At 53.6% G+C, this 12,614-nt stretch overlaps 1 protein-coding gene across 3 annotated transcripts in view; it reads right to left on the bottom strand.

Annotated features, from left to right (window-relative positions):
* Window positions 1-12,614, bottom strand: part of SLC43A3 (solute carrier family 43 member 3) — a 30,817-nt gene that overhangs the window by 10,324 nt on the left and 7,879 nt on the right. The window contains exons 1-5 of one of the 3 annotated variants that reach the window (XM_090032136.1): window positions 9,501-9,557; window positions 5,864-6,082; window positions 5,096-5,225; window positions 2,873-2,919; window positions 2,328-2,404 (exon numbers count right to left, since the gene is read on the bottom strand). In XM_090032136.1, coding sequence (XP_089888262.1) covers window positions 2,328-2,404; window positions 2,873-2,919; window positions 5,096-5,225; window positions 5,864-6,053 — 444 coding nt within the window. In that variant the 5' untranslated portion in view covers window positions 6,054-6,082; window positions 9,501-9,557. Of the gene's footprint in view, window positions 1-2,327; window positions 2,405-2,872; window positions 2,920-5,095; window positions 5,226-5,863; window positions 6,083-9,051; window positions 9,390-9,500; window positions 9,558-12,614 lie in introns of those variants that run through there. The other 2 variants (XM_090032135.1, XM_090032134.1) reach the window with 2 other exon arrangements.

Genomic DNA, 12,614 nt, shown 5'->3' with positions numbered 1-12,614 from the left:
GACTGCTCTCCCAAGCCCCTCATGCTTCTCTCCTATTGACTAAATGCACCCAGTTCTTTCAGTCTAGCCTCAGAGGTCCTGATTTCTAGACTTTGGGTGATTCTAGTTGCTCTTTTCTGGATTCTCTATTACTTTCTGGATGTCCAACTGGCCACAAGCTCTGGCCTCACCAGAGCCAAGCAGAGGGGAAGGATGATTTCCCATGCCATAGAGACAGCACTCCTGCTCCTACACTCCAACAGGGTGCTGGCTTTTTTTGCAACAGCATGACAGCATTTGCTCATATTCAGTCCACGTGTTTCTGAGCCCTAAAATCCTGTCCTGCAGAACAGCAGCCTGGCTGGTCGTTCCTCATTTTATATTTGTACAGCTTGTGGTTCCAGCTAGCTCAGAACACCATGTTTGTCCTTACTGCATTTCCTCCTGTTCGTTTCAGACCTCTTCTCCAATGGCTTGATATTAAGCTGGATTCTAACCTAGTCCTCCAAAGCTCTCGTGACATCTTTCAACTACACTCATTGCAAATTTTCTCTGGCAGTATAAATACTGAATGGTACCAAGATCCAAGTCAGACCCCTGGGGACCCCACTTAATACAACCTTTCATCCTGATGGCTGAGCCATTGATAGCTACTCTGTGAGGACAGTTTTCCTGTTAGCCATGTATCAGCTTTACAGGGGTGTCTACTAGACTGCATTTCCCTGGTTTGCCTCAGAGGATGTCAAGTGAAACAGAGTCAAAAGTTTTACTGAAGTCCAGCTGTACCACAACTGCTATCTCTCCCCTACCTACAAGACCTGTTCCTTGGTCACAAAAGGAGAGGCCTGATTGGTCTTTGATCTGGACCAATCCTGCTGGTTGGTCCATGACACTGTATTAGTTTCCAGGTACTCACAGACAGAGAGTTTGGTTTCACGTTCCAGTCTTTCAAGGAATCAAGGCTTGACTGTCTGAGTTGTAATTCCCTGGGTCCTCCTTTCCCAGCCAGGGGAGCCTCATCTGACCTCCAGGAGTCCTCACAATCCCTCAAGCATAGGTGATGTGGAGCGGGGGGAGTAGGGGGGTACAGGGGGCACGTGGCCCCCTGCAGATTTCTGTGCCAGTGGTGGGGCATGGGGCTGCAGGCAGCAGCAGGGACAGCAGCAGAGGTGCGGAGTTGTGCGCCCCACTGTGAACACTTATGCTCAGCTGTGCCCTCAAGGCTCTGAGACTGCCTCAGCCAGCTCCCTGACCCGGCTCTTCAAGCCCAGCTCACAAAACCCCCAACTCTTCTAAGGAGTCTTTATCCTTTTCCTCCCCTCTCCCAGCTCAGTTCTTTCCCTGGTGCTAATTTTGTTAGTATCTTTCACAGTTAGCCTTCCAGTGAAAAATCAAGTAAAAAAGGCATCACAAATGTCAGTCCTCTCTGCTCTCCCCTTCCCTGAGGAGTCACCATCTCTCTTTGGACAGCTGCCTCATCCTCCTAGTGCCTAACAGAGCATTTCTCACTGTAGCCTTTAAATCCCTTATAGGATATCTTCACTGCCTCTCTGTGCCCACCATCACTACCAATTCCAGCTGCCGTTTGCTGGGGCAATCTCTTGCTATTCCCAGGCCATGAGGAGTTCATGCCTAAACAACACTGGACCAGTGTTTTCCCCCCTGCCTTAGCCCTTGCACTCATTAGAGCCTGCACCCCAAGCAATGTTTAAGAAGCTGCCACCTCTCTTGGAAGCTCCTCCCCTAAGGCAGGTTTCCCAAGAGACCCTGTAATCTGTGTTCTCCCCAGGCCCAGGCTTTATTCTGCTGTTCTCCTTCTCACCTCATGCAAGGGCCTGGGAGTCTTCCACCTCATGACCACCTTTGCCCACCTTGCTGTCCACCTCCATGTCCTCCCTGCCAAGCTCAAAGAGCTTCCCCTCCTGCTGCTTTCCCTATCTTCTGTATCACAAGGAACTCCACACCCCTAGAACTTGTCTGGGCATCCTGGGTCCTGCTGGACTACTCTCCCGTGAGGAACCTGAAGGAGATTAAGTATTCCCCATAGAGCAGGATGGGTGGACTTAAAAGCCCTTAAGGGATCTCCAGAGCCAGGCCACCCAGGTACTTTCAGCCTTCCTTCTCCAAGGGCAGCACTTTGGCCAGGGCATCTGCCCCACCAGGACACCCTCAGCCCATGGGGCTCAGCAGGGGACAGCATATCTTTACTCCCCCAGTTGAGTCTGCCCCCATGCCCAGCTGGTGTCAATTAGGCATCACCAGAGGTGGCATGGTCCCCACCAGGAGACTGAAGCCCATCCCCCCCACAACTGCACCTCTCCCAGTGAGGAGTCCATATGGAGTCAGACCTGCATGTTGGTGAGGATAAGGAGAATCCCTCCGATAGACAGCAGCGACATGGCGGGGAAGAGCATCAGTGCCGTGGCTGCCAGGAACACAAAGGCACAGATCAGGGACCCAATCTACACACGCACACATACACCCTGCACAGCCAGGCCTCACCACAACTTGCTGGGGTGGAACTCCACAGGAACACAAGCATACAAGTTTGCTTGCACTTGGGTGCCCAATATGGGATCAGAGCAGTCCAAGGGTATGCTCAGAGTTGTCCAGCAGGTGGTGCTGTTGGGTAGTTAACAGTCACAAGTGGGGTGACATCACTCTGAAGGGGTTTGCCTCTTCACCCCCAAAGCAGAAGATCCACCAGCATCGCTGTTGGGGGATAACCCAGCTCAGGCTTGCCAGCTGGGAGTAGGGCTCTCATCCTGGGTCAGAGAAGGTGATGGTGTCCCATCTCTAAGACCTCTCCACTCCAGCAGGACTTCATGCCCACAGAATACCCGGCACACACTACCTAGGCCCACCCTACAGCACCTACAAGGACAGCACTTACCTGCTGTGGAGAAGGAGATGAGCAGGGTACCCCCAGTGTACAGAAAGCTGAAACACAGAGACACAGGGTAATGCGGAGGGAAGCTGGGAGGCAAAGAGTCTCCCAACCCTGTATCATAGAGGAGGTAAGCTGATGTCAGAAACAAAAACAACCCTGCTGGGGGGACGGATGGATGGATGGGACAAATGCTGGTCATGGGGTGGATCAACTAGTGGATGGACAGATGGACTAGATAGAGGTGCACATGGAAATGTAGGGATGGATTGAATGGAAGTGCCCAGAGGGATGAATGGGCAGACAGATGGGCTGGACAGATGGATGGTGGGCACCAAATGGAATAACTTGTTTGATACCAGCATGTGAAGTCTTTCAGCTCCAGGGTCTGGATCCTGATCACAGAAAGGCAAAGACCTATGGCAGAAGGCCTGGGCATGGGCAGCCTTTCCCTCCAGACAGCTGGGAATACACACTGGCAGTGGAGGCATGGATAAGCCCTGGCTGGATCCTTCCCCACTGAGACCAGTGGATCCAACCAGCCCTAATCCTCTCAACCCAGCTAGGACCTGCTCCTAAAGTCAGAGAAGGTCAGAGAAGGTCCCAGTCGGAGAAGGTCCCTTCGTTGTCTGCCCTGGGCTCTGGGGCTGACCTGTCCTCCGTGCTCAGCTGGGCTGTCATGGGGAAGAGGACCCTCCCCAAATACCCTGCAGGAAAGCCCAGCAGTGAGTCCACTGGGAGTCAGCACACACAAACTGCCCAGCCTAACAGCATGGCAGCCTGGTCCTGTTCTGGGAGCAGCTCCGTGTAGCAAGCCAGGCAAGCACGCAGAAGGATGTGGGCAGCCAGCCCTTCCTTCCTCTTTGCAGGCACTTGTGCAACTTGACATGGGAGGAGGTATATCCTAGAACCCGCTGCATCAGCACCCCGTGGGGCTCACGTGAGCCACCTGACTTTGCCCCCAGCCCATTAATAGATTAACTCAACTGAGACGAAGTTAATGAGCTGCATCTGCAGCAGGAATAAACTCCCTGACCTGAAACCACTAGAGCCACTGACCTCCCTCAGCATCTCTCCCACACATCCTCATTGCTTCCACATATACCTGAGCCACATGCACCCATCACTCCCACTCACCTGTTTCATATCACAAACCATCACCTCCCATACCCCCATCACCCCGTACACACTATCACCTGATGTAGTCATTACCCCCACATGTCCCTGAGACCCCCAACCCATCAAAGCAGGGTCCGGAGGGGCTTGTAGCAGAGATGCTGAGCATTAGCCTCAGACTCCCCCCAGCTGGAGCAAACCAGCCACACTGAAGCCCTTGGAGTAAATTTCCGGCTGAAGTAAACCAATCAGAGATCCATAGGAAGGACCTGGTTGAAATATGGTAACCAGAGGAACAATGGAGTCAGTGGTTCTGATCCCCAGCTGGGATAAATCAGTCACAGCTGCAATGGAGCTCACACTGGATCACAGCCCTCTGTCCTTGAAGCTATGTAATCAGGATTCAGTGGGTGACCAGCATGGAAGTGACCCCCTGCCCCTTTTGTTCCCCTTATGTCTCTTTCCACCAACAACCAGGGAGCCCGTACCCAGGGGATCTCTGTGACATACCCCAAATTGAAGCTTTTACTTTGCTGTGGCTCTAAGTTATCCCCCTGGGACACCTCTGCACTGACAGTAACCCCTCTGCCCATAACCTCCTTCAGCCCTTGAGAAGACCATATCACACAACCCCACCTGCCACCCCAGGCTCCTCCCCAACCACTCCAGGCTGACAAAGATCAGTCTGGCTTATATTTTCGACAGTTACACAGCAAAGCACAAAATGCCCCACCCTCAAACCCAAAATATGTCGCTCTCCAGATAAATTAAAATAACCTCCCAGCTGGAGGAACAATCTTGTGCAAGTGGGGTAATGAGGCTGAGCTGGGGATAATGCTGTATGCGGTGGGGGGAGGCTATGCTAAGGGTAGATGGAATGAGCTGGATGAAACAAGCTGGGCCCCTTCCTGATGATAATGGTGCTGTGGGGATAGAGACAGCCCAGCTAAGCAGGTGTATGTGCCAGAGGGAAGGGAGAAGCAGGGAACCCTGGCCCTGGCCCCCCGCCCCACTCAGCTCCACAAAGGGCTGTTACACCCCGACAGCAGCCCACGCCCCCCACCCAGGGATGAGGTCTGACTGCATGTGTACGCCCACCCGCCCCCTACTCACATAGCCAGCAGTCGGGCTGCGAGGGTGCCGAAGCGGTCAAAGATGCATCCCGTGGGGAAGGTCATGAAGTTGTTCATGAAGGAGCCAATGGTGAAGATGAGTGAGAACTGTTCATCCTGCTCGCTGCAGCCTGGGGGGAGTGCTCATGTCATGGGCTGTCCTGGTGGGGGGAGGCTGCCCCAAGCCTGACAAACAGCTCACTCATGCCCAAGCCCAGATCCTCCAGACCCTGAAAGTCACTCATACCCAGCCCACTGCCTGTAAACCCTTCTGCCTCTCCAAACCATTTACATAGACACCCCCACACAGCCCCCATTCTGGCTCCCCTGACAGAAACCCACCCACGTAGCCCCTATATCAATACCCCAGCTCAGTCCCAAAGCCTCCAGCCCAAAAATTGCCCAGGACAGATATAGTTCACTACTTCCCTACCCGCTCCACACTGCTCTCCAGATAACACTCTCCATCCAATACACCATCTCTCCCACCTCTCCACACAGTCCCCAGCACTTGCACTCCTCATACAGCCAAACCCAACACTCTGAAGCCAAAGATCCCCTAAATCCCTGCACCACCCCCCATCTGCTAAAAGCTCAAATGGGGCTTATGGGGAAAGCACCAGAGGGCCAGGAGAAAGGCAGAGAAGCCTTGGGGGTAGGCAAAGGAGGGCTTGTGTACCCATGAATATGCACACCTGGGCATGCTATGATTTGCATTGGTTCTGAATTCATTCCCTCTGCCACACGTGTGCTGGGAGCTCAGCCATACCTGTCTCATGTGTGGTGTTGACAGTCATGTTAGCAACAGGTTTGCAAAGGTCCTCGAAGTAGTCCAGGCCCTTGAGCACATAGACCAGAGAAGCCCAGCCGAAGATGACGCCCGCAAAACACATGCATTCCACGAGCCCTGAAAGCAGCGTGGCCAGGCGCTTGGCCAGCCCTGCTCCCTGGCTCTCCATGGCACCAGCCTTCTGGCCCTGGGGGAGATCTAGAACAGCAGAGACCACAGCTTGAAGAAGGGCCCTGGACTGGCACTGTGACATGGCTGCTTCATTAATGGCCCCACACTCGGCCCGAGATGCAGCCACTTCTACGGTGGGGCACAGCACCAGTCCAACAACCACACTGCCCCACCACACAGGGGGCCCTCACCCACCCTGGCAATAAGGCCTCCCCTGGGGTAGGTACAGAAACTGTTTACAGAGATATCCATGTACCAGCTAGGTAAGACTGCTTCTGGGTGATTTCCCAATTCTGTCCTGCAATGCAGCCACCTCTGGGGTGGGGCATGTTCTCTCTTCAATAGCTGCTCTGCAGCATCGCATATCCACCACTGCAATATAGCTACATCTGGGGTAAGGCATCACTGCTGGTTGTACAGGGGCCACTCACTGATCACTGCACAGAGGCCAGCACTGAAGCTGGGGAGGACACCTGGTTTTTTTTAGAGGTTCCTTCCAAGCACAGCCAAGCAGCTGCCTCTGAAGTGGAGCAAAGCAGCTGTTCAACAGTTCCCTTGCACGGGAGTTTAGGATGGAGCTTAGGATACTGCATCCAAATAAACCAGTGCAGATATGGATCATGGCTGCTTGGAGTTAAACATGTGAGAACTGGGATGCAGGTGAGGCTTCTGCAAAAAGTGTCATGGGACCTTCCATGCCTGGGAGAATGGGACCTTCCATGCCTGGGAGAATCCAAAGAGCCCTGCTGGGGACCCTGGGGTCTTGTGGCCTGCACTCTCAACCTGGATAGAGCACCCCACCCCTAGTCCTGACCCCACCACTCCCTGCAGGCTAGTGTACCCTGCTTGGTGCAAGCTTTGGCAGTCACAGTGCAACATGAGACCATGGGATAGAACTTACATCAGTCCTCCCATCTCCCCCCTCCCTTGCTTCATTATACCAGGGTGGAGGGAGCTGCTACCCTGTGTCAGCTACCCTGGGAGCCAGGAATGCTCAGCACATGATGAGCTCAGAGGACAGGGACTCTGGAGCAGAGGAAGGAGCAACAGCCATCTCCCCCACCATCATGTCTGTCCTGCCCCATATTTTGTCCCTTGTTCCCCTTATGCAGGCTCTCTGATCCCTTGGGAGTTAAGCTATGCACCTTCAATACTGTGGCCTGTGCCTTGGAGAGTGGACGGGGGCAGGTCTCTGACCCTGGTGTTGCAGATGGAGAGATAAGGCCTGGGGAGGTGCCAGGCGGGTGTCTGAGCCAGCACCTTTGGGTGTCCAAGGACAAAGGTTGCTGGTGTGCAGGATTTTAGTGCTGATGCAGAAAGGACACTGGGGTCACAAGGCAGCACTCAACCTGCTCAGGCAGCTGTGATGAATGGCATCTCTGGGGACTGTGTCCCATGGGTGCCCTGCAGGCCTGACTGCCAGCTGACCTGCTTCCCCTTGGCAGGGTGGCCTGGGCTCAGCCACACCTGGCTGCATTGTTCCCACCCAAGCTGTGGCTGAAGCAGGGGCTGTCAGGCACTGTGAATCTTCAGCCACATCCACTAATATCCAGGTGGTGCTGTGTGGCCTTGAGCACAGCACTGCCCCCCCTGCTGTGCCTCAGTTTCCCCATCTTGTCCTATCGCTCACAAGGTCAGGGACCAGCTTTGACACTAGCCTCTGGGAGGGGAGGTAGGCAGCTCCAGAGGAACTGGGCTGGGGCACAGGCTCTGGGTCAGGGAACTCTTTCTGCCAGTAAAAATCCAAGGCTTGGGGAAAGAGGCCACTGAGCAGTCCTGAGCAAAGCCAGTGAAATGCACTCCACCCTGCAAGGAACAACACAGGTTCATTCCTAATCATCTTCCCAGCCTGGGAGGCTGGTAGGCAGAGGCAGGTGATATCCTCAGATGTAGCAGGTAGACTGACCAGTCCCTATGTGGTGGTGTTTCATTGCTTGGGGGCTGGGTAGGGAAGTTGCTCTCTGTGAATCATGAATTATACAATTTTATAATAAAACCCTGTTCCCGTTCAACTGAGGATGGGGAAATGTTAAAAATAGCCCTGGCCTCCTTGTGGCAGCTCCATGTACCACTCACCAAGCAGGAATCCCCTCAGAACCCTACCCCAGAGGAAATCAAGGCACCAGCTACATTGTCCCCAGACAGCATGTAAGTAAAGGTCAGGCCCCTGGGATTAGAGCTGCCCAGCACCATGCATGAGATGTGCCCTCTTGTAGCATGAGTATGCAACAGTTCTCTGCACAGTGTAAGCATACCATGGAGCCCCTATGCAACACATATGCCATATGTGCCACATCAATGTGACACATGCAGGATACATCCCCGTACAGCACATGTGCATGAGGCAGCCCCTTAGAAGTGTGAGTACACACTTCTGTGCACAAAAGGCCCACCCAGGTAGCACTTGCACCCAGGTCAGGCATCTCTCCTTGCTTCCCATAAGGGAGCTCCACTATGCCACTTGCCCCAGCCCAGGACCTCGCCCCTGAGGACCACCCCTGAAGCCTCTCCTAGCCCCAAACCCAGGGCACCAGGACTCTAACCATGATAAAGTAAAAAACCCACTCTCCTCTCTGGCCTGCACCACCCAGGGGCAGGAAAGGGACCAGTTTGGCTATAGGGCTTCCTCCCCACCCTTGCCCCCCACCCCCAATCAGGGCAGGGCTGGGGGGCACAGACATCAGAGCTCCCAGGTGAGGCACCCAGCAGGGTTGGGCAGACACAGTCCACCACTCCCCACAGAGCCCTGTCTCCCAACCAGGCAGCAAGGGCACTAACTGCCCTGCCCTTGCCCCAGGGCAGGACCGAAGGGTCACTGTCCGACCAGGGCACAGACAGTCAGCAGGGTTGTGGGGGAGGGCTGGGGGTTAGGGAAGGGTTCAGAGCAGGGGATATTGAAATACAGTGCCAGCTCCCATATCCAGGACCTCTGCCCACTGCCACCCCTCCCATTCTGCACATCTCCCACTCTGTCTATTTATCCATTTCCTACCTACCAACACTCCTGCTTCCACTCCCTGGGCAACTCCTGAGCCGTGACTCCCGTCCCCGTCTCCTCACAGCCGCTCCTCAAATCTCTATTTCTCTGGTTGGCTGATTCATTCTTTCCTAATACAGACAACATTTCCCTGTGGCTCGCCACAACATCTGTTTTCTCTTAGCCTCCTCTAAAGGAGAAACTTGTTTTCCGGGCTCTGCCACATGCTCAGCCTGCCCAGTTCAGAGGCCACCAGTGCCAAGGTGGGTAGCTGCAGGCAGCCAAGCAAGGGTGGGGGCAAGAGAGAAGGGGAGGACAGCGGTGCCAGCATTGTGACAACAGGCACTAAGTGCCTGCCCCCTCTATACAACCCATTCCCTCCTCCTGGGCCCCTACCCCATCCACGCGCCTCTTTCCCCTGCCAAGCTGTGGGGGGAAAAGTCTGGGAGAGTGGGCACAAGGACTCACCGTGAGTGTTAGGCTGGAGAACTGGGAGCTGCTACTGAACCATCAACAGCATGAGAGTTACTGCCAAGATTGCTGCAAGGCACGCCCACCCCACACACACCCTCCCCCACCCCTGCCAGCTCTGAGCCGTTCAGGAAATATCTGGGGATGCGTAGAGAAATCAGAAATGTAAGCTGCCCCCCTTCCCTGCATGCACAGGCTTGCACACACGTGCAACCAGGCATGTGCACTCCCCCATGCTCTTAGACACATACGCACACCTGTCTTAAAACTGCCCTGCGGTCAGCAAACATATACACACTCAAACACATGCACACATGTGTATACACACATTCTCAGGTATATAGACACATGTGTACAAACACCTAAAATCATGTATACATGTGTACCTACATATGTAAACATACATGTTATCAGGTATATACACGTGTGCACACATTTAAATGCATGCATGTGTAAATACCTATATATATATGCTCAAACACATGCACACATACCCACATATATATGCACATACACTCAAACATGCATATGCATGAAAAGTAATCATATACATATACCCACCAAAGAACATGATGCGCACACATACACACACCTAACTGATCCCACGCCCCCTTCACACAGGTCTATTCTAAACCCTTCCCACATATTCTCATGCAGTTTCAGATCCCTGTTGCACATGCACACACAAATATATACACACATACACATGCATGTGCACACACAAAGACCTTTGCAGAACCTCCTTGCACACACTCGTACAATCTCTCACACACCCCATTCCAGATGCTTTTTCTAAGAACAGGCAAACACATTCAGAGCACCCATTCCACATCTTTTCTACACAATATACCTACATGCATTCCGTCTGGCTGCCCCAGCTCCTGTGCTGCCCCATCCAGCAGCTGAGAGTGCCTACAGCTCCATGGGGCCCCAGCAACATTTCCAAAGCTCTTGTCTCAGTCCTTTTGCCTCTGTGGATCTACCTCAGCCATGAGGCCTGCACTGCCCCATCAGCCACATTAAGAGCCAAACCAAGCCTGGCTCCATGGAACTATGCACACTACCAGCCTGTGCGTCTGTGCACCCTCTAGGAGAGAGCAGAAATGAGGACCCTCTGATCTGTGCCCTTCACATGCATGCAAGCCAAGGGAGACCCTGGCTCTCCAGGCCAGCCTGCTGTGCAGGCTATTCCCACCCCAGCCAGTCTCCAGCTGAGTGCCTCTGCAGCAGCCATGAAGCTGGGAGTCTCTGTGCCAGCATGAAAGGAATCCTGCCCATGCAGTTGCTTGCTTCAGGACTATTGGCAAATGACTGCCATTCAGGAGGCACCCCATTTATGGTGTCCCCTGCTTTCCTCCAGCCTGCAGAGCTGTCACCCTGGAACCACAGCCATCCCTCCACAGAGGCACCCCTCCCCCCACCCAAACCCTATACCAGGGGTCAGCAACCCCCAGCAAATGTGCTGAGCATGGCACTCCAGACCATTTTTCTTGGCACACCACCACCAGCCCAGGCTCTAAGCAGCTGCTGCCAGCCACGGAGCCCAGGCTGCTCCCAGCAGGCGGCTGGGAGGCTGCAAGTGGACTGGGCTCTGCGGGCTGGCTGCAGCCAGAAGGCTGCAAACAGCTGCTCTGTGCTCCGCAGCACACCGGCACCTTCCAAGTTAGACATTGTGGTTTTTTCAGCACTCCGGCCAAAAAACATTGTCTACCCCTGCCCTATACCCATCCAGCCATCACCCTGTAAGTACAGTTATCCAGCAGACTACTCCCTGGTAATCAGCACAAGCAGAATGCTACCCTGGGGCCCAGGAACAATAGCCCTGGCTCCTCCACTGAGTGTCTTTGGAGGAAGCAGAAACTCATTCCCTACCTTGGTTTCCCCACCTGTGAAGGGAGATCATAATGTAGGGGTCACTTACCCAAGCCTCTGGACCTTCGGGGGCCCTGCACTGTCCCCCATCTCAGCAGCATCCAAGGAAACACTGATCACTGCCAGGCTGCCATAAATATCTGCCTGTGAGTGACTGACCCCAGCCTGGTCCCAGACCCCTGTCTGCTCCCAAGTCCACTTTCTGCCACTTAATCAGAGCTAAAACTTTGCACTTTAGCACATGCTTATTTTCCTTCCTTAATGACTTGTAATAAGGTCTCATTATCACCAGGGTTGTGAAAAGCCACAACCAAAGAGGGCAGATTTAGCTATTAAAGATTAACTCCAGCTAAGAGCCGTTGCACTTCCCAGATGTCCACGAGATGCCCACACTATGTTTACCAGCATACTATGGGTCATAGCCTTCTATCCTTAGATGTCCAATTAGGGATGGGGGGTGGAGGTTACTGCCTGCTCGGTCTGGAGTGAAAAAAGCAGGTGTTGAGGAGTCAGAAATGCCTAAGTGGGGTTTTATGACTAGCTAATCCTACATGGCACAGAACAGAGGATTTTACCAAGTAAATGATTATGTTGAAGATGGGGGTTCCTCCCCTGGGGTAGCTAATCTGGATTAGCTAATTCAGATCAAAGCAGCTAACTCTGTGACAAGGAAAAGCAGGTTAGCAGCCCTGGATGGGACCTTGAGGGTCAGCTACTTCATCCAACTCACAGGCGACTGTGGCATATGCCCCCCCCTCAAGATTGGCCCCCGACTCAGCACCGCTTAGGACAGCAAACCATGGCACCACAGAGCCGAGCGGAGAGGCTGCAGCTCCTCCCTTATGTTCCACCCAGTGGTCTCCAGTTTGCCTGGCCGGCTGATTCCAGTCTGCAGAGTGCCCCACCAGACTCAGGAGGCACCAGTCACCACTGATCCAACCCTTGCAGGGATGCAGGACATGCTGTTCCTAACCCATCCCAGACAGATACCTCTCCAGCTTTTTCTGGAAACCTCCAAAGAAAGAGACTCCACTATGTCCCCTGGCATCCTAATCACTGTCCTGCCAATTTGGAAGCTCTTTCCAAGATCTAATCTAAATCTGCTTTGCAGCAATTTAAACCCGCTGCCTCCTATCCTGCCCTCTGTGGCAGGGATAGCAGTTTTTCTCCATCTTCTTTCTGAAAGCTTTCAGACACTCAAAAACTGTTATCATGTCTCCACTTAATCTTTTTTTTCTC

This window comes from Crocodylus siamensis, chromosome 2 (assembly GCF_052110815.1).
Source record: "Crocodylus siamensis isolate JL-2025a chromosome 2, ASM5211081v1, whole genome shotgun sequence".
Lineage (NCBI taxonomy): Eukaryota > Metazoa > Chordata > Crocodylia > Crocodylidae > Crocodylus > Crocodylus siamensis.
This window is presented reverse-complemented; position numbering and strand designations above follow the sequence as displayed.